The sequence below is a fragment of the Schistocerca gregaria genome, chromosome 1, assembly GCF_023897955.1.
Source record: "Schistocerca gregaria isolate iqSchGreg1 chromosome 1, iqSchGreg1.2, whole genome shotgun sequence".
Taxonomy (NCBI): Eukaryota; Metazoa; Arthropoda; class Insecta; order Orthoptera; family Acrididae; genus Schistocerca; species Schistocerca gregaria.
The window spans coordinates 1,132,442,312-1,132,463,693 of NC_064920.1; the positions used below are offsets into that span (position 1 = coordinate 1,132,442,312).

The 21,382-nt window shown below is 38.9% G+C and overlaps 1 protein-coding gene across 1 annotated transcript in view; it reads left to right on the forward strand.

The window, feature by feature from the left end:
• Window positions 1-21,382, forward strand: part of LOC126293152 (uncharacterized) — a 456,474-nt gene that overhangs the window by 420,203 nt on the left and 14,889 nt on the right. The window contains exon 8 of the mRNA XM_049986289.1: window positions 19,092-19,196. Within this exon, the coding sequence (XP_049842246.1) occupies window positions 19,092-19,196 (105 nt within the window). The remainder of the gene's footprint in view (window positions 1-19,091; window positions 19,197-21,382) is intronic.

Here is a 21,382-nt window from a genome sequence, read left to right on the forward strand (position 1 = left end):
TAGGGGAGAGAGTGTGGCAGATATGATACACGAGTTGGGATGGAAGTCATTACAGCATAGACGTTTTTCATCGCGGCGAGACCTTTTTACGAAATTTCAGTCACCAACTTTCTCTTCCGAATGCGAAAATATTTTGTTGAGCCCAACCTACATAGGTAGGAATGATCATCAAAATAAAATAAGAGAAATCAGAGCTCGAACAGAAAGGATTAGGTGTTCGTTTTTCCCGCTCGCTGTTCGGGAGTGGAATAGTAGAGAGATAGTATGATTGTGGTTCGATGAACCCTCTGCCAAGCACTTAAATGTGAATTGCAGAGTAGTCATGTAGATGTAGATGTAGATTGTATGAATTGAATTGTAAGCGAGGTATCAGCTTAGTGTACTATAGCAATGTTATTGCTAATACTATGTTCTACACCTCTGTACTTCTAAATTTATGTTTTGACATATCACGAAATTACCTACCTACGTTTATTGCAGGTCATGTATAGGATGCCAAGGGAGCAGTCAAAATATACTATTCAGCAACTTCTAGCCACTGCTGAATTAGTGAAAGTTAATAATGGGTGTATATACCAAGCTTCAAAGCAAATGGATGTTCCATGGATCACATTAAAAAGACTGCCTCAACAGAAATGTGAAAGACATTAGAGATCCTCCTAAATGAGGAAGACCATTTGCTCTAACGCCAGATCTCGAGATTCAACTATGCAACCACATTATAGAGAGTCAAGAACTGAGTTTTGAGTTGAAGGTTATGATGGTGAGAAAAATGGCATACGAATTAGGGAAACGAGCTGGTCGTGGAAATTTCTTAAACTCCAAAAAAGGAAGTGCCAGCAAATGATGGTGGTTGAGCTACAGGACAAGGTACAATATTACCTTATGCACTCCTGAGAACCTTGCCGCTTACAAGGCTTCTATGGCAAATGAAGAGACGATTCGTGATTTCTTTTCCAAATTAAAGAAATTGGTGGAAGATTTAAAAATTCAGAACTTGCCTGATTGATTATGGAATTGCGACGAAATTGGTTTGTCGTATGTCGTGAAAGCAAATAGTCACTACGTCAGTAGGAAAGCAATACATTTACAAGAGAACTTATGCAGGTCGTGGAGATGTGCATATACTTCTAAGTTGTATCTGTGCCAATGGAACATGGATTCCACCTATAATTATATTAAAAAGGAGTTTGGTGGAGTGATGTGCTAAAGCATATGACAGTCTTCCAGATTCATTAGTAAAACATTCTCCGAAAGGCTGGTTAACAGTGATTTGTTTTTAGAACAGTTCAATTTTTTTTGTGGATGCCATCCCTCCTTATCGTCCTGTCATCCTCCTGATGGATTCCCACGCATCACGTATTAACCATGCTGTCATAGCAGTGGCTAATGCCAATCAAATTTTCTTGTTGACGTTTCCTGCCCACTCATCGCATCCGCTGCAGCCACTTGATGTGGGTGTGTATAAATCACTGAAGGTTCACTGGGCTAAAGGACTGGACCAATACAAGAAAGAGAATCCAACTGATGATCCGAACAGAGGCAAGTTTCATACAATTTTAAATACAGAATTTATTCAGAGTTTTTGGGTGAAGTATATACAAAATGCCTTCAGGAAAACTTGAATTCATCCCTTCAACAGAATTGCTATTTCCAGATAGGCTGTTGCTTCTTCACAGATAACAAATAAGCCTGTTCAACCCACTCAAAACAGGCCAATGGCATAAGACATGGAAAACGATTTGTTGATACTGCCAACAGCAATGATAAAATGCAATAGGCCTACTGTGAATCAGAAAAGAACTAAAAAAAATTCAGGAGTGAAGTGGCTCAATGAAGAACTGCAACTAAAAGCCTCTACATCGAAATCGGAGATCGCAAAAAAGACAAGGCAGAAGATCATTGGCTTTGTGGTATATGCCATAAATCTTACTCAAGTGAGCTTTGCAAAAAGAATGGAGCTAAATGGATCCAATGTTCGTTTTGCTTAACACCATACCTGGTGCTGTGCCAGCATTCTGGCACGGAAGATGAAGTTTATATGTGCGACAACTGTTCAAGGATTCAGACATCTTTAACAACATTGCCTAGCAGTATGTTATAATAATGAAGACTGTTTTCACCTGCATGATCATTTGTATTGTTAGTTTGTAAAAAAAAAAAAAAAAAAAAAAGTAGTTGTCCAATAAATTTGTTGTGAAATTACCGTAATTGATTTATCACGAAGTTAGATTACTATTCTCACAAAATTACCTACCTATGTCACAAAATTACATACTTTTTATCGTTTGGAAGATTCCACTATATTTATTCAGTAGCACTATTTAAATAAGAAATACAGTCTAAAACAGTCGTATTACATCTGATCCCTAATGGGGAAAGTATTCATAAAAGATTAATTTCATAGACATCAGAAGTAATTAGCAAAATAACTAATTTATCACGAATATGTCTCCCTTTACCCTACATGCTGTAAACTATTATGTTAGATGTTGTGCACATGTCGCATGATTGGCTGCTTATTGCTTGGGTGCTATAGCTCGCATCACGTAGGACGGCGCTTCCACGAATAGAGATAAAGCAGTAAGGAGGTGCGGAGGGATGAGAACTGTGCATGTGTGACAGTAGATGTGGGCAAAAAAAGTCCACGTTGCTGAACTACGATGCTGCGGTTAACAGCCATGCTCGTTTGCCTGCGTTCGATCAGTCGCCGTGAGAGAAATATTAATTTACGTCTTGACGACATTGCATACAATGCTTCACAGGTTCACTCTGCTTGACATCAGGTGGTGAGAACAGCTTTCTCTGCTTTGTGAAGACGTGAAGTACACATTTTCTCAAAATGACAATTGTCTAATGACAAGCTCAGTGAAACTGCTTGCAATAATTATTATTTATTGCAATTTGAACTATATTATAAGTAAAAATGTAATACACAATAAAATTAACTTCAGGCACAAAATGAAATCATTATAATTGCTGACAACTGCTTCTACTCAATAGAATTTTTAAAAATATGTATGAGATGTGTCTGTGGATGTGTTCGATTCTAGTTACGTGTAATCACTCTGTGTAAAAAAAGAATTAGTGATGGGAAAGATTAATATAAAAGACTATCATGTAAATAATATGTAAGTAGCCCAAATTTTCGCTGTTAATGGGGATTATGAGTGTAAACTAACTCGTTGCGCATTACAGTGAGAGACTGCATTTATAATCCATTGAACAAGCAAACAGTTAACCATCATCTGCGAATAACTCTAAGGAATGCTGGCCGATAACATAGAAAACCACTGATATCTCGGCAAGTAGTAATTCTTGTCATTTTAGGGCCTTATCCAGTTCGTGCATTGAAAGTGATGGGGGTTTACTTGCGGAAATATCTGATATTTGACGAATGTATCCAGCTGCAGTGTCACATCTTTTTAGGGCATACAACGTGGTGGGAGAAGCTTAACATCTCCTTGGGCAGTATGTTGAACATTATAGTCTGCATAATTCAAAGGATGCAAAGTCCTAATCAAACAGGCTATGAAGTTCTCATTATTACCTATGCAATTGATATGTTGACACACACATATTTTAAAACACGAGTCTTTAAAACTAAGAAATATTATTACTTTATTCCAAAGTCTACAACGTAATACCATCATCACTTCTATGAGGGTTGTACTAAAAATAAGGTTCCCATATTATTTACAAATAGAAAGCATTGTTTATTGTTTCCAATTTATACATAATTGAAAAAGCTTACACTTTTGTCTATTTTTCAACATAATCTCCATTTTTTTTATATATGCTTTCAAAGACAGTGCTCCAGCTTTGGTATTCCTAAGTCAAAAAAAGTCTCCCGCCAACCTGTTAAGGAAACGTGTGACACCTGCTCGAACGCTGCTCGAACTTCGTTGTTGCTCTTGAAGTGTTCCTTTAGTTTGGGGAATAGGTGTCAATCGCTGGGGCTCAGACCACACAACTCTCCTTCGTTTGTCCTGTCCGGCGATTCTGGTATGCTCACCGGAGTTGGTCAATGTTTCACAGTATATGTCTGACTTTATTGTCATCCCAAGTTGCATGAAATCAATGAGTACCACCCCCTTCTGATCCCAAAACACAGTCTCCCTAACCTTTCCTGCCGACTGCTTTTGTTTGAATTTCTTTGGTGGCTATGAACCGGAGGGACGTCACTGACGAAATTGTTGTTTCGTTTCAGGGGTGTAATGAAACACCCACATTTCATCTCCCGTGACAATAGAGTCAAACAACTTCTTGTTGCCTCTCCCCTCACATTGTTGAAGAAACTTTCAAGCACAGTCAAGGGATTGCTTCTTGTATCTATCAGTCAGCATCTGGGGAACCCAGCGAGCACACAGCGTGCGGTAACTCAACGTTTCTGCTAAAGTTCTTTCAGTTGTGCCATGGGAAGCTTCAGGAACATATTCAACAAGTTCATGGACAGTGACCCTCCGACCTTTGAGCAGCTCACTATTGATCTTCTGGACAGTTGCATCCGAAACCGGTGAACTTCCGTGCGACCCTCAGCAAAAGCTGACAGTTCAGCGAATCATATGGTTGTCGCGAAATGTGGCAACAGAGCAGCATGCAGGAGCAAGATTCTTGCTATCTAACTTTAATTCGCTGCTAGCCGCTCGAAAAGAGAGTGAACGTTATTGGCTGCCAGTGGCTTGTGGAGGGGTGTGCAGAAATGGCTGAAAATTGGTCCACCTTCTTACATGACGCGGACTTCAGTAGCGTCCTACTTCTATGTGGTAACATGTAGATTCGGGTCTTGGTCTGAGTGTCACTTTCTTCTCAGCTAGACGCAACATGTGAGGTTTGAGTTGCTCACTTGTGACTAATAAAATTCCTGTACTCCATCTGGAAAGGTCACAGAAGGGGCCAGTGGACTGAACGATTGCTGTGTCATTGCCAGCCTTCTGGCGTCATCAGTTGTGGATATGGAAAGGTGTGGGGTCAGCACACTGTTCTCCTGGCTGTCGTCAGTTACTGTGACCTGAAGCTGCTGCTACTCATTCAAGCAGCCCATCAGTTGACAACACGAGACTGAGTGCACCTGATTCCGATTCTTCAGCTAGTTTCTTAATGAGCTAAAAGTATCTGCACACTGCTGTAATAGCCTAATTACCTATATGCAGCTGCTGAATGTTAGCAGTGGAGTTGTTACGTGGAGACTGGTAGATCATTGGGGTTGCAATATTTCAGTAATTACAAGGCAGCAGAGCAGTAAACATTATTACAAGTGACATTACATTAAAACCAATGCAGAAAATTACACCTGGATTTGCCTGCATTGCCCAAAAATCATGTTGATCAATGAAAATATTGCCCAAACATCGATGGCTGTATTCTTTTAAAAAATTAGCTCAAAATTCTGTCATTAGCAGCTCAAATAGCAAAACATCACCTAGCCTGGTCACCAGGATAGTACTTGGTTATGAAAACCAGTTCTGATAGGAATCTTTGTCTTTGTGTGTGTGTGTGGAGGGGGGGGGGGGGGGAGGGGGGTTGGAGAGCAGAAGGGCTATTTGACATTGGATCTTTGTTTCTAAAAGATGCAGTTACCATACTGCCAACTAAAGAAATATTTAATTATGCATTTGGTTATGTCCTGCATATTGTTGACAATATAACTTACACTTTTTCAAGAAAATTTTTTCTTGCTGAACACTTTACTGTCCGCACGTCTCATACAAATTGATTCGCTTGACGCTGGCAGTGCTAATTTGGATTACTTGGCTTGTCCCCAGCTACTTGTTACCTTTCCATTGATGACAGGCTTCAAACACATTGACTTTTGCACGCTTTAATTTTTCCGGAAATCCTTTATTTTGCTGTGTCATTCCACAAACTCAAATTTTCTTTTCAAGTAACTTCTCTGCAAGTTCTACACTGTTATAATAATTATCCATGTAGAGGGGATGCCGCTTTCCATAGGAGGGTGTCAATAGCTCCATCACTGCTTTTGCTAAAGGTTGTCCAGCGCAGAAATATATCTTGAATGAGGAAATGTGTACCGTACTTGAATCACACGGCATATGAATGAATATGCCATAACTCGTAATTTTCGTCGGATTGTAGTCTTTTAAATTTAACTGTCCCCGCCACGGTATCATTCCTTCATAAGTTGAGATGTTTTGACTTGGATTAATAGTTTCTTCAAACTTTTTGGAGAAATAATTAATTACAAATTGCACTTTGAAAAGCCGGTCGGCATTATCTGGTTTATTTTTGTTGTCGGAAAAATGTAAAAATGATAATATTTGTCTGAACCGGTTGCGGGATATCGTTTTGCGAAATATTGGTGTGTCTTAGCAACGGATTCATTCACCAGTAATCATCGATCCTTGCTTTTTTTACAGTTCGCGTAAGGATAGCAAGCCCAAACCATTTTCTAAGTTCAGGTCCCATAACATTGACTAATTTGGCTTTTTTCTTTTACGCAGTTTCCTAGTATTGCAATTTTGACTGTAATACTTGTTGGTTTCAATGCTAATATATTCAAATAGATCGTCCCCAATATATAATTCTAAGACATCCACGGCTCTCTGTGTATCTTTGGGAAATATGTGTGGACCCAGAGATCCTTCAAATTTGTTATTGGTCCTCAGTAAATCATAGTCTGTCTTTTTTGTCTGATTCATCCGAATCAGTTGGAACTGTAGCATTTGCCAAATCCTTCTTGGACACATTTCACTATCTTCCAATGATTCTGCTTCACTTTCATTTTTTTTGATATCCAATGTCTTCTTCCCAATCGGCCAAGTTCCCTGGAATGTCAGACAAGACATTCATGCACTGATCGTAAATAATCGTATCTTTTGTCTGCCATGATAAAAGTGCGCAAGTACTTATAAAAACAAAAAACTTGTTGACGTGTGTAACTTGTTGTTACCTAAACAAAACACCAACAGAATGAAAAAGATACTGTAGTTGTAGGGAAGCAGTATACTCATGCCTTACAAAATTCACATCAGTCATTCCGTTGTATGCCAGTGTAGTCCGCTGTAACTAGCTCTGACGTCATAAATATTTCGCAATACTTTATAATGAATTAAATAACCTGAAACCATTCTAGCATGTCAGGAGTAATACAAAATCAATATTTGTTGAATATCAGTTCAATAACTTCAAGCATTTTCGAAATTTGGACGGTTTTCTGTAAAAATCATTAGTGCAACAGAAAAGAGCTAGAGACTTCAAAAAATTTTATTTAGATTCCTTTTGCATAATAATTTAGTAGAACCAGTATTCTGGATCTCACAAATTAAAATTTTAGTTGAAATTCATGATTTGCTGATTTTTGTCTTATAAATTACAGAAGCAAGATAGATTAAGTAGGCGAGTAAATAAAGCTAGGATGTTCAAATTTAAGTAGAAGGGATATCCACTATAATCGTGAAAATGTGAGAAGTTTCAACAGAATAACTATAAAACTATAGCTATAGCGTATCTCCAAAGAGCAAGTTCAGAGCTCGTCTACTGCGTGTAGTGTAATTAAATTAATTCTCTCGCTCAAAATATTTGACTTAGCCGCGTCAGACTTTTATTATGATTACTTACTTGTGTGCTGATTGCACAATTAAATTGAAAGCTTCATCGGCCATCAGCAAAGGGAGCAATGATTTATTCGATAACTTAAAGTGGTGCATTACTAGCCCAGCGGCTAGTCGGGAGAGCAGATTTGATCAGGCGTTCACTTAGCCGTCCGCAACGCGGCTTTATATGTAAGAACGCCGTTCGAGAAATGGAAGGCCCCAGTTCTCTCCAGACGCTGATTAGTACACCACCTGTGCCGTGAGTCGTTTCGTGTCGGTATCATTGATATAAACAGCCTCGGATGCAGTAATAAGTTACTCGGGATACGCGTAACCATGAAATCGTTTTCGAGTGAAGTGTTAATTCTGGGATGACTTTAATGATCTATCTTCAGTTTGCATATGTCGTATTTTCACGTGCCGCCGCAGGACAGACGTTCTACCATTATTAGCGCGGCGTCTGATGAACATTATCATCAAATTGTGGCGATGATTCACTTAAACATTTAATTTGAACAGTTATAGTTGCATCAGCGCATTAGACTCTGAACTGCTCTGGTAGTTGGATTGTGTGGATTCTTTTTGGTTTGTGACTTTCAGAATATAGTGAACATTTTAGAGAGAATGGTTTTTTATTATGAATCCCAGACAATCTCCTAAATCCTCAGAGCTAGAAGCTGTAGCTATAAATGTATTTCTCAGATCAAGTGGGCACTAGGAATTCTAATTACAGGCTTCACGTTTTGCTAATCACTTTCTGGTTGCCAATATTGTAGTTATAGAGCCAGTGTTGAGAACGGCAAACAGCAGCATAAATACAAAACATTAATTCTATTATTCCACCCGCTGCCCCACAAAGTGCTTTCACCGGCCGCTGTGCAATACTGTGCACACGACACCACTGTGGTGTCGCTGGCCGTTGACCGCTATTTCGTGCACGACACCACTGTGGTGTCACCAGTTGGCAAAGTGTTAATATTGCAGACCAAATACTATTTGTATGAAGGCCTCCTGATAGAAAATTATGGATATAAATTAAAAAAAATATGTGGTTTCCCAGTATATGAAACACATGAGCCCTTTTGGAATCCTCTTTGACACGTTGGACCCCGAGCATTTCCACCTCCCCCCTGACAAACTACTGGCTATGACCTTGGCACGTTGTTTGAAATGATCATAAATGTAAAATAGTGCACGTTACAAAACGAAAAATCATAATGTCCCAGTACATGAGCCACAAATGGAATCAGTCAATGTTTACAAATACTGGCGTGTAACACTATAGTTATCAAAAGGAATTATCACATAGCCTCAGTCATAGGTAAAGCAGGTGGCTGGCTGGTTCATTGGTAGAATACTTCGGAAATGAAATCAGTCTGCAAAGGAGATAGTGGGACTCATCCTAGAACATTGTTTAAGTATGTGGGACCCATAGCACGTATGACTAATAGAAGATAGTGAATGGGTACAAGAAAGGGCAGCAAAAATGAATACCTGTTCACTTGATTCATTGTTACAGGTTACAGGTTAGCTTGACTCATAGGTAGTGTTACAAAGGCGCTGAAAGAACTGACCTAGCAGATGCTTAGAAGATAAACTGTAAATTAACCCTTGAAAGTAATGATTCAAGGAATGTACAGTAACTTCCTACACCTGTGATGGCAAAACATTACACTTGCTAGTATGTGTTAGGTCAAGTTAGGTTGGCTATACTACAATAGGGATTCAATGTTGCAATAGTGATATTGCAACAGCAACCTCTATACACATAGTAGATGATACAGTTTTCTGTCACATTTTGTAAATGTAAGCTCTTGAATAAGATCTTTGAATAAAAGAAATAGTTTTTGAGTTGCTATCACATTGACAGTGCACAAACAACAGCATAAAAATGTAATTACAGGTATAAAAGAACATATGCTTTTCATAACAAAGCAAAGAAATACAGGAAATAAACATTTGATGATGGATGATATCTTCAAAACAATACAGAGCATAGTTAACAAAATAAATAATAACTGAGATTGTAACTTCTTCTCACTCTGTGTTTTATAACAACAATGATACAGTAAATAACCGATATTAGTAGCTTTTCACTCATCAATTTACAGTGACAATGGCGCAGTTCCAGCTAGCTCTGTATTGTCACTTGGTGGAATAACCACCAAAACTGTCTTCCTTGTCATCACCAAGCCAAATCATTAGTTATTTGTGGTTACTGATGATGCTTCAATTGTCTGTGCAGCTTGAATAAGTTTTTCAAAGTGTTTGACCTACTTCCTCCACGAGGCTGCAGCCACAGTTGCAAAAGCTTCGCACAACAACCTTTTTACCTCTATTATCGTAAACTACTTGTTATTGTTCACAATATTAAAAAAAAGAAAGTTGCTACTCATCGTATAGCGGAGATGCTGAGTTGCAAATAGGCACAACAAAAAGTGTGTCACAAATACGCTTACGGCCATCAAGGCTTTGATCAAAAACACACTCTCTCTCTCTCTCTCTCTCTCTCTCTCTCTCTCTCTCTCTCTCTGCAAGCAGCAGCAGTGCATGAGTGGCAACTGGGTGGAGGCAAGGGGAGGATGAGTTGGGTAGGGGAGAGGTAGTAGGGTAGGGTAGGGTTGGGTGACACTGAAGTGCTGCTAGGGAGCACCCAGGGATGAGGTAAAGAGAGGATAGGGTAGGTAGGTGCAGTCGGAAGGTTAGACGGAGGGCAGGGGAGGGGTGAGGAGGGGGGGGGGGGGGGGAGGTGCTAGCAGAAAATGAGAGAAGTAAAAAGACTGGGCGTGCTGGTGGTATGAGGACTTTTTAGTTCTGTATTTAGTTCTGGAATGGGAACAGGGAAGGGGCTGGATGGCTGAGGGCAATGACTAAAATACTGTCAGTGAGGTCGAACATAATTATGGTCTGTGAAGGCTTCAGTGAGACCCTCGGTATATTTAGAGGAGGACCACACGTCACTGCAGATGCAACGACCATGGGTGGTTAGGCTGTATGGAAGCGACTTGTTGGTATTGAACAGGTGTCAGCTGTGAGAGTGGAGGTATTGGTGGTAGTCAGTAGTTTGGTATGGGCAGAGGTAATGATATAGCCATCTTTGAGGTGGAGATCAACATCTTGGAAAGGTGGCTTGCTGTGTTGGCAGGACCAGGTGAAGCAAATGGGAGAGGGGCTGTTGAGGTTCTGGATGAATGTGGATAAGGTGTCCTCACCCTCGATCCAGATCACAAAAATGTCATGAGTGAATCTGAACCAGGTGAGGGGTTTAGGATACTGGGTGTTAAGGAAGGACTCCTCTACGTAGCCCAAGAGTAGGTTGGTGTAGGATGGTACCATACGGATGGCCATAACAGTACCCCAGATTTGTTTGTAGGTAAGCCTCTTCAAAGGAGAAGTAATCGTGGGTGAGGATATACGTCGACATGGCAACTGGGAAGTAGGTTTTTGTTTTGGAATCTCAGGCTTTTGGAGAGGTAGTGTTCAGTAGCGAGCGTTAAGGCCATGGGCATTAGGAATGTTAGTTTTGTAAAGGGAGTGGCACCAGTAGAGACAAGCCGGGCTCTGAGTGGCAAAGGGACAGTAACTGTGGAGAGTCGGTGGAGGAGATGGTTGGTATCTTTTGTATAGGAGGGTAGGTTGTGGGTAATAGGTTGAAGGTCTTGGGTCACAAGAGCAGAGATTCTCTCAGTGAGGGCAGAGTAACTGGCGACAATGGGTCGTCCTGGGTAGTTCGTTGGGTTTATGGACTTCATTGGATTTATGGACTTTAGGAAGCATGTAGAAGGTAGAAGTGTGGGGTGTGATAGTGGTGAGCTGAGAGTTGGACTCAGTTATTGTTCTTTATATACACTTCACATCACTCCATACAACCTCAATAGGACTGGCAGCTTTATTACATTATAATGCTGCTCCTTGGTGATTTCATGTATTACATATAGTGGCATTGTAGCTTTGTTTTCTTTAACAAGCAAATAGAAAAGAAGTTTTGCCTTACTCAAATCAGCAGTAATATTTTGCACCTCTAACCACTGTAGCATTACCTCTTTGTGATTGATTGTGGTTGGGACCTAGTTCAGTATCACTGAATGATATGGAGCATTGTCCTTTATAGTTGTTGTAGGTACGGGATACTGTTTTAAAAGGTTCCTGAATCACTCGACAAATCATGTAAGGCCTATGTCTTCATTGTAATCATCAGTCTTTTTGGACTGAAAAACTAAAAGTATGTGGAAGGACATGCATGGACCACGATTAATATACGTCTACTGTTGGCTTGATGACTGCTACTGCTTGCTGTGTCATCTGTCCAGCATTTACTGACAGTGTGTCCCCCACATTAACCCACATTTTGTCTAGTTGTATTATCAAAAGAATGTCGGGACCTGCAATTTTTTGAAAGAATATGCTCCGAGCCATAACACCTTAGTTCTTTTCTAACAGAACTTTGTGACTGTCTAGCACTTTGTAAAGGAAACCCATATTTTTCAGCACAATTGCCACACCTTAAGAGTTAGCTTTCTTTTAATGACACTAGCAACTTTGCTTCAGTAGGATACTCTTTCCTGCTGTAGTTAGTTTAAATTTGCCTATGAATTGCATCAGTGTGGAAAGAATCTAAGTCAGTGACAGGGGAAACTGCTTTTTCTTCTTTCCAGGGTCACCAAAAATACATTACCTGATCTACATAGCTTGGAAATGTTGCAGCTCGCATCTACATATTTCTACTTTTGCAGTAACACTCCATTACTTACTACTGTACTAGCACTAATTCCAAGAGTTTTTGATGTTTGTTCTACAATTTTATTGGTGGTAACTTATGGCTGTCTGTGGCAAAGCAAGCTGGGAATCATTTCATTTTGTTATTTGCCCCCTTAAATGATTTTTTTATTTTCTTAATTATCATTAGTGTTAGTGAGAGATGTGCCATAAGATGCAGGTGTCATTCTGTAATTCCGAATGTAAGACCAGGCCCAACTTTGCTAAATTATATTAGTCACAATAATTTCTATATTAATTTAAGTCATTTGAAGTAACAAGTTTGACTGAAACTCAATTCAATTAACTAACTAATTATTTTCTATTACAGTTACATTGTTGACATGTAAACAGATGTAATTATTTTATCACCGCTAAAGTTAGGAAAATAACCCATAGAAAGCTTTAAAGTTCCATGTAGCTAATTTTCAAAACATATTAAGAACACCAGTACTTAATTAGTTTCTGCTTAATTATCATTTTTATGTGTTGGCTTGTTTATTTAGCCATTTTACAGTTTTTGTCACCAAGAAGGCTAGTTCCAGTCAATACTCTTATTGTGACATAAGTTCACACCAAAACCAGTTTTTCTGCACTATTCAATTAATTTGAGATATGAAATACTAATTGTAAATTATTGAAATTATGTAATTAACTGTGAAATTTCAGTAGCCATTTTTGCATAGTTATATAAGCACTGGGCATGAAGCCATTTTTATGACAGTGTCCTGTGATTTTTAGCAAGGGGCCCATGTCAGTTGAAACAGGAATAATCATGTGTTTAACTTAATGTGAAACTGGACTGTGAATTAGAACTGTTGTTAACATATGGGGATTAACTTGAATATGGATGTCAGTCTATTCCAAGATTTTGAGCATGGAACCATTGTCAGTCAAAACAGCAATAATATAATGGTGCTGTGATGTGTTGTTGTGAATAGGAATATGGACAGTGAAGGAGGAGAGTTAAGAATGGTTACTGGTTAACTGTAATAATAAAGTGCCACACGTATTGTTCATTGGAGTGAAACTATGTAGGCTGGTTGGATTATACTGCATAGCTACAGTTGTTTAATTAGAATCTGTGGTATGTGCATACCTGGTAAGTGAGACTTAACTACTTAAGACACAGACTGGCCATAACTAATTAAGTGAGGAGGGAGGGGTCTGCCATTTATGGAAGTAAAACCTATGAAACCAAATGAGTGTATGTGTTGACCACATTGTTGGATGTAAGTAGTTCTCTACCCACCAATATTTACAGGCAATTTTTTTGCCCTTATCTCTGCCACTGAGGAATTGCTAGCTGATACATGACCCACTATGTCATATGTCCATGTATACTTACATTCTTTCTCCTGCTCATAAAACTCAATAATTCTCCAATGTAACTCCAGTGTCTGGCAATTCAGCGGCACAGCTCAATGGAAAGGATTGTCACTAGGCGAACGAAGTCTTTTTCGCTGGTATTTACAAGAATCGGAATTTTCTAAACCACAATGAAACAAAGCACAGTACAGTGCAAGCAAATAGTAGAAACAATAAACAACAGATATTATTTATGTTCATACAGACAAAGCCGGCAACATGGGAGCTCCAACACCATGACCGTCAGTGATTACTGCACTGCACGCAACACCTAGCACCTCAAGCTCCATTTTTTCACTTGTTAAACTGTTAGACTGCCAAATTGAAACATATGCAAAAAGTACAATTTTGAGACATAGGTATACATACTGGTCCCTTAGGGATTGACTGGTCACAGGTGGACAACTAAGACAAAATTAGACTAAATGGAGCGCACACATGTACATTTGAGCAACCATTCTTCCTGTGCTGCATATATCAATTCAATGGGAAAAGACCCTAATAGGTGATACAGTGGGACATAACCTTGCCATGCACTTCAGAGACTTGCAGAGTACAGATGTAAATGTAGCGAGATTCTTTCTTGAAGTTTATCTGTCACTAGAAGCCAGCATTATAGTGTTGTCAGCAAAGTATAGATGGTTCATATATGTTAAACAACACATGTTCCTACTTAATTTTCGAAACATACTCTATGGCTGCTGAGATTAGAGTTTATTAAATGAAATTTTGCTGTGTGACTCATTCAGTTCTGAATTCCAAACATCCCTGATGAACGCTGATGGAAGTTGTAATGTTGACGTGTATATTTATCAATATATAGGGTGATTCAAAAAGAATACCACAACTTTAGGAATTTAAAACTCTGCAACGACAAAAGGCAGAGCTAAGCACTATCTGTCGGCGAGTTAAGGGAGCTATAAAGTTTCATTTAGTTGTACATTTGTTCGCTTGAGGCGCTGTTGACTAGGCGTCAGCGTCAGTTGATGCTAAGAGGGCGACCGCTGAACAGAAAGCTTTTTGTGTTATTGAGTACGGCAGAAGTGAATCGACGACAGTTGCTCAGCGATTTTTCCTTATGGGGGTATGTTAAGGATATGGTGTTTTGGCCACCTCTCCCAGCCACCATTGATGATTTGAAACGAGAAATAACAGCAGCTATCCAAACTGTTACACCTGATACGCTACAGAGAGTGTGGAACGAGTTGGAGTATCGGGTTGATATTGCTCGAGTGTCTGGAGAGGGCCATATTGAACATCTCTGAACTTGTTTTTGAGTGAAAAAAAAACCTTTTTAAATACATCTTTGTGATGATGTATAACAGAAGGTTATATTATGTTTCTTTCATTAAATACACATTTTTAAAGTTGTGGTATTCTTTTTGAATCACCCTGTACTGTAGTTGCATGAAATAAGAACACAGCTGTTTGATGCAATCTGCACAGTGAGAGGTGGTGAGTACTTCACAGTGGTGCAGTATGCTTTCTGTCTCTGCTCCACATCACATGCTCCAGCTAGGATCTACTCTGGCATCTAGCAGTGCTAGGGAAGTTGACATTGGGCCACTGTTTGTTTCTAATTCTCGGTAAAACAATTTATAGGGTTGGAAAACTGTCATTCACTTATGCACCCTGAAGTGTATGCAGCAGAATGACTCTATTGACTGGTGCGACACATAGTACACTATACCTTGCCACTCTGCCTTGCTCCACCACTCTACTTCTTATGTGACATAACTAGAACATAGGTTAAATCAGTGCCTTGTTTAAGGCTTGCTAGTACGAGGTGCATCCCTAAAGTTCAAGATTAAATCAAAGATGTACTAGAACAGATACAGGAAGTGTGGAGCTATTTATCAATGTATTCACCACTGGAGAATCCAGACACTTGTCATACTATGGGATCAGCTTCTATATACCTGTGTCATAGATGTCTGGTGCTTGATATTGTAACCAGTGTGTTACAACCATTTCTGTCTCTCAGTTAGTCGGATAATACTAACTCTGACCCGACTGGAATTTCTTGAGGTTCCGGAACAGACGTAAATTGCAGGGAGTGGATGATCAAACTACTTCTGAGTCAAATGTTTGCAGGAACTCAGTTGTCCGTATAGCTATGCCTGGCAGAGCATTATTGTGCAGACGAACAACAACATTGCACATAACTTGTTCTGAACGGCCCATCACAATTTCCGCAGTGTTTCACAGTAATGCTTAGTGCTCACTGTCTCGCCTCTGGTCATGCCAGGAATTTGGTAAGGAGAACTCTTCGTGTGTCCCAGAGCACTGGACACAGCACATCTGCTCTGAGACAGTCTGCTTGGATTTAGTGCTGCAGGCAAGGTCAGAGTTGCCAATTCATTGATTGCTGCTTGGTTTTTGGTGTTGTATGCAAACCACGTCTCATCATGTGTGATGGTCTGATTCAGAATCTCAATGCAATTGTTATGATACTGCTGCAGAAAAGTCAAAGATGACTCCATGTGCTTTGTGTTCTGAAGTCAGTTGCTTTGGCACCTGCCTGGCCCGCAAGTTTTAGAACAGGTGCTCTGTATCAGTTTTATGCAACAAGGAATGGCATATCTATGGGAACCAGGTGCTAAGTTCGATGATTGTAAAGTGATGATTCTCCATGCTGCATTACCGCACCAGCTCCACTGTAATTGTGGATGGCCTCCCAATGCGCTCATAACCATAATAATTTGCTGACCTCCTGAGAAGTCTCTGCACCAGCAATACACCATCTGCTTGCTTATGATGTTTGGTCCATAGACCTGGCACAGCTGACAGTGAATTTCAATTTGAGCTCTCTTTTCAAAAACTTTACGCACATGATGGGAGCTGGAATAGGAGCTTCTGTTTTCAGTCGCTTCTGTGAAGCTATTATGAGACCTTGGGAAGTTTCGTAACCTTATTCATTGTGCCATGTCAGATTAGATTAATACTTGTTCCATCAATGTGACACTTTGTAATGATGTGGTATGTGTCAGTTTAACAAAAGGTTTCTTTACATGCAATAATTTTTTTTTAAAAAGAAAGTTCTAAGATTACTAACTTATATCTAAAAATTTATCTCTTTAGTAGAAGGGGTTGTCATTCAGAAACTCTTTCAGTTTGTTTTTAAGTGTTGGTTATCTACCTGTTGGACTTTCAATGCTACTTGGTAAATGGCCAAAGATTTTGTAGCCAAGTTTGATTTAACCCAAAGTAGTGAAGATCAGCCTTTCTTTCCTAGTGTTGAAGCTATGCATATTGCTATTGCTTTTGGCTTATATTGTGAAGCTACTGTAATATCCCTAGTTCATTAAATAAATGTCTGCGAGATGATCTTGGCTGGGCTCTAGCTATTATTCTGATTCTACACTTTTGTGCTATGAATACCTTTTTCCTTAATGATGAATTACTCTCCTTATCACATGCATGCAATTGCTTTGTGCAATATATGATTTGCTAGGTGCAGGACAAGTGAGAAACTTCCTTTATGAATGTGCCGTGTACAAATTATGTTGAAGTAGTCAAAACCTTTCTGAAAAACCATGAATCCCAGACAAAGTGGTAATTTGTACTCAACACTTCATTATTGCAAATGGCTTACTGTGTTCTATCTGCTTCTATAGTTGGCTTGTGACTGTTGAAGTAATACCGAATGTACCTCAGTGCAGTTGGTTTTAGTGAATAGATTATGGAGATGAAGCGGGTAGCTATAGATTTCTTTATATCTTGTATGACTCTTCTTGTGAAGTAGAATATTTGCAGAAATTATTCAAATTTGGTGATCTATTTTTCTTTGCATTCATTCTGTGAATAATTTTGCAAGTTCCTTTTGTATTACTTTGTCCCCAACTTTCAGCATTTTTAATTACACACACCATCTCCAGGTACCTTCCACATCTACATACCTTAAATGTGTTTATATACCTCATCTGAATGTGTTTATATACCTCATATGGTATTACTTTCAAAATGTTATTATTTTCATTTGTGTTTCTGATTCATGTCTTGAAGTACAGAAGCAATGTGATGTATATGTGTCGTAAGTATTTAAACAATTGAAAATCCAGGATGGAATGGAACAATATTATGAAAAGGATAGTTGCTACTCACCATGTATCGGAGATGTTAAGTTGCAAATAGGCACAACAAGAAGTGTTGGAAAGTGTGTTTTCGGCCAACAAGGCCTTTGTCGAAAACAACATATGCACACTGGTCTGACTTCAGCTGCCAGAGACTTTGTGTGTTGTGTGTGTGTGTGTGTGTGTGTGTGTGTGTGTGTGTGTGTGTGTGTGTGTTTTTGTCTATTTTCGGCAAATGCCTTGTTTTCCAAAAGCTCACTTCTCGATAGCAATAGTCTTCATCTTACCCCTCCCCCCTCCATCCCTCCTGTGATCTGTGACTCAGCAACTCTACTACATGGTGAGTAGCAGCTATCCTTTTCATAATGTTGGCACAGAAGTATTTGTCTTATTTTCCATATGCTTTCGTTTCTTTTTTCCCCCTCCCCAGTTGTTTCCTTTACAATTTTTTTTTGTATTTTCTCATATTTTCAGAAATACAGTTCTGAATAGTTTTGTTTTGTAGAGTCTATTATGTCACATCTTCTACTATTAAATTTTCACCTTTGTTGTTTAGTTTCCCTTGTCATCTATAAGATTTGTTTTCAGATATGTAGAACAAAACAGTTTATTTAATCTGGCATACCGCTCTTACTGTCTATTTGGGCAAGCTTTGCGGAAGTAGCTTCTTGTGTCTAGTGACCTGAATCTATTAACCTACTTTGCTCAGTTCACTACTCCTGCATTCCCCACATTCTTATATTCTGGCCAAAATACAGACATTTCAGGAACTATCACATTTTCATAGGGATCCTGACAACATTACCCTCTGTACTCTAGTTCTTGACGACCCAAAAAGTTTGGCGAGATGTGTGATCATTGCCAAATCTCAGCAGGGTTGTGGTCGCTTTAGTCTCAGCCCATATTTGTCAGTCCTGATTTCAGAGCTTGGGATCTATTTGACCACATCACATGCTGATCATGTGCCAGCTGGACCCTAAAGTTTCCTGTTAGTGTTGTCATTAGTCAGTCTCCTGGTTGACATTTTTTTTTATCATTTACTTGTCAGTATTTGTAAGCCTTTAGCATTGTGTTCAATTCAGTCTGCTTTGTTTGCAGTCAAAATTTCTCTTAGTCCCATAGCAGGCAAACACTTGCGTAGCCAAATTCATTCACACCCACTTCCTGTCTCAGGGTTGCCAGCATTTATTATTTATATAGTGCGCCAATTTTCTTCACTCAGAGAAGTTCAATACATATATTTATTGAACTAAAAGTATCACGTGCTAAAAGTGATCTCTTGAACAAATTATTATTATTTTTTTTATATCTTGATAGAGTTAATGTTTTTTCTTTGTTACAGGAGATTCACATTGATGGTGATGTTCATTGTGCCTTCTGTGACAACACAGCACAAATTTTATGTACTGGGTGTTACATTACATGTTACTGCAGTGCTGATTGCCAGGTAATTTCTTGAAACTAATGGTTAATTTGTTGATCTAACTGTGTAGCTCATTTTCCTGTTTACTCTTATGATGTACTATAATCACATTGTTATTGTGGCAAGTTCTCCATTATTTTGGATTGTTCTGCTCTTCTATAACTCGACTAGATGATTTACAAGTAATAAAACATGGTTTTTAGCACCTAAAAAGTGAAACCAGTTGAGTCATCACTTGGGTTTGCTGTGAATGCGTGAGAGAATTCTGACCATCATATGACTAGACAGCACAATGACAGAATGAACTGAAAATTCTCACTTCTCACAACAGGCAGTTACACTGGGTAGGCATGTTGCACATCAAATGTACTGTCACATGGCCCTCTGGAGTGTCCGTTGGATATTAATGGGCTCCCATACCAGTTTTGACGCACCAAATTTGAGCAGGAAGAGGACTGCTTTCTTCTGCACTATCTGCCTTGCAAATACCCCCCACTTCCCAAATGCCTTTCTTCCATCTGTTTGTAACAGTTATACACTGAATGCTTTAAAACATTTCTGTCATTGGGCACATTTAACTGTGAATACGTGATGACACCAAGACCATGACATTCAAAGCCATAATGTCCAGTATCTTGACTTACGGAAATCCTTTAGTGCAGTTCTACATCATCTGTTATCACACAAAATATTTAATGACAAAATATTGGGATGGGCATGGGATAAAAAGATTACTTACTGACACAGAAAACTCTATATGCATTTGTTAGTGAAGATTGTCAGATATAGAAGTAATGTACAATATGTATTTCACGGGAGTATGACAGCTCTGTTACTGTTCAAGATATGTACAAATGATTGGGCAGGTGACATTTTTAGCTCTGAGGTTGCTTTCAGATAACATAGTTGCTTATTGGGAGGCTGTTGTTGTTGTTGTTTTTGTGGCGGCCTTCAGTCCAGAGACTGGTTTGATGCAGCTCTCCATGCTACTTATACCATACAGTAAAGCTGCATGCCCTCGGAAAAAATTACGGCTGTATTTTCCCACTTGCTTTCAGCCATTTATTGGGAGGTATAAAACTAATATTTTTTTGGCTACATTGGTCATTGGTATTGGTATTGGCTGTCTGTCTGTCTTAGGGCTTATAAGGAAAACCTGCTTGGAGCAGTTAAAAGTGGAATGATTTCTTTGGTTGAGAAAGGTAGATGCCAAACTAACACTTATCAGAAGAACCTTGAAGAAGTTTTAACTCATTCCCAAAGGAACCCATGTACTAAACCATTCTTTGACTAATACTGTGCATTGTTATTTTGTCTGGGCCCAAACAAGGAAGTAAAGAATATTGAAAGAAGTGCTGTTTGATTTGTCACAGGTTTGGGTAATTAACATCTGCCACAAAATATAGTGAAACATTAAGCAGGCAACCATTTTTGATGTATGTATGAGATCTGTACAAACAAAAGAAATCTTACATGAAGAATCATCGATGATTCGACAGCTAGAGGCTGTGAATGGGATGTGTGTGTGTGTGTGTGTGTGTGTGTCCATTATGAAGGCTTTTGTGGCTGAGAGCTTACTTGTTTGACAGTTGTTTTGTTGTGCCTATGAGCGACTCAGAATCTCCGCTGTATTGTGGGTAGCAATCTATCTTTTTCATAATATTGTTAACAATAAACTTTCATCCCCACTAACATTACATTCCAGATCTAAATCTAAGCTGAACTTGTTTTGTAAATATTCAATAACATGGATGTGTACCTTGATTGAAATTAGAATTAACCGAAAGGTGTCAGTATTTCACAATCAATCTGAATCTGTCTCTCAGTATGAATTTCTTGGGGGATAATCAGAACATCCATAGTTCCATCTACAGACCAGTACCATGCTTGTTCAGGTGATAATTTGAAATAAAAAGACACCTATGAAAACTGTTGTTTCATTTTTACTAACAGTCACTCTTATCTTTGACTTGCAGTTTGTGTTTTTGGACAATTTGGAGTTTCTGGTATGCATGCTTACTGGTTTGTTACCAGAGTACAAATCATAATATCAAAAAACATTTAAACATTCTCAAAATGATGCAGCATATTACTCTAAATTGGTTTTTGTTTTTACACCTGGGGTTAATTGGTTTTTGTTTTTACTCCTGGGGTTAATTGGTTTTTGTTTTTACTCCTGGGGTTGAAGTAAAAGAAAAGCTGGAGGAGGA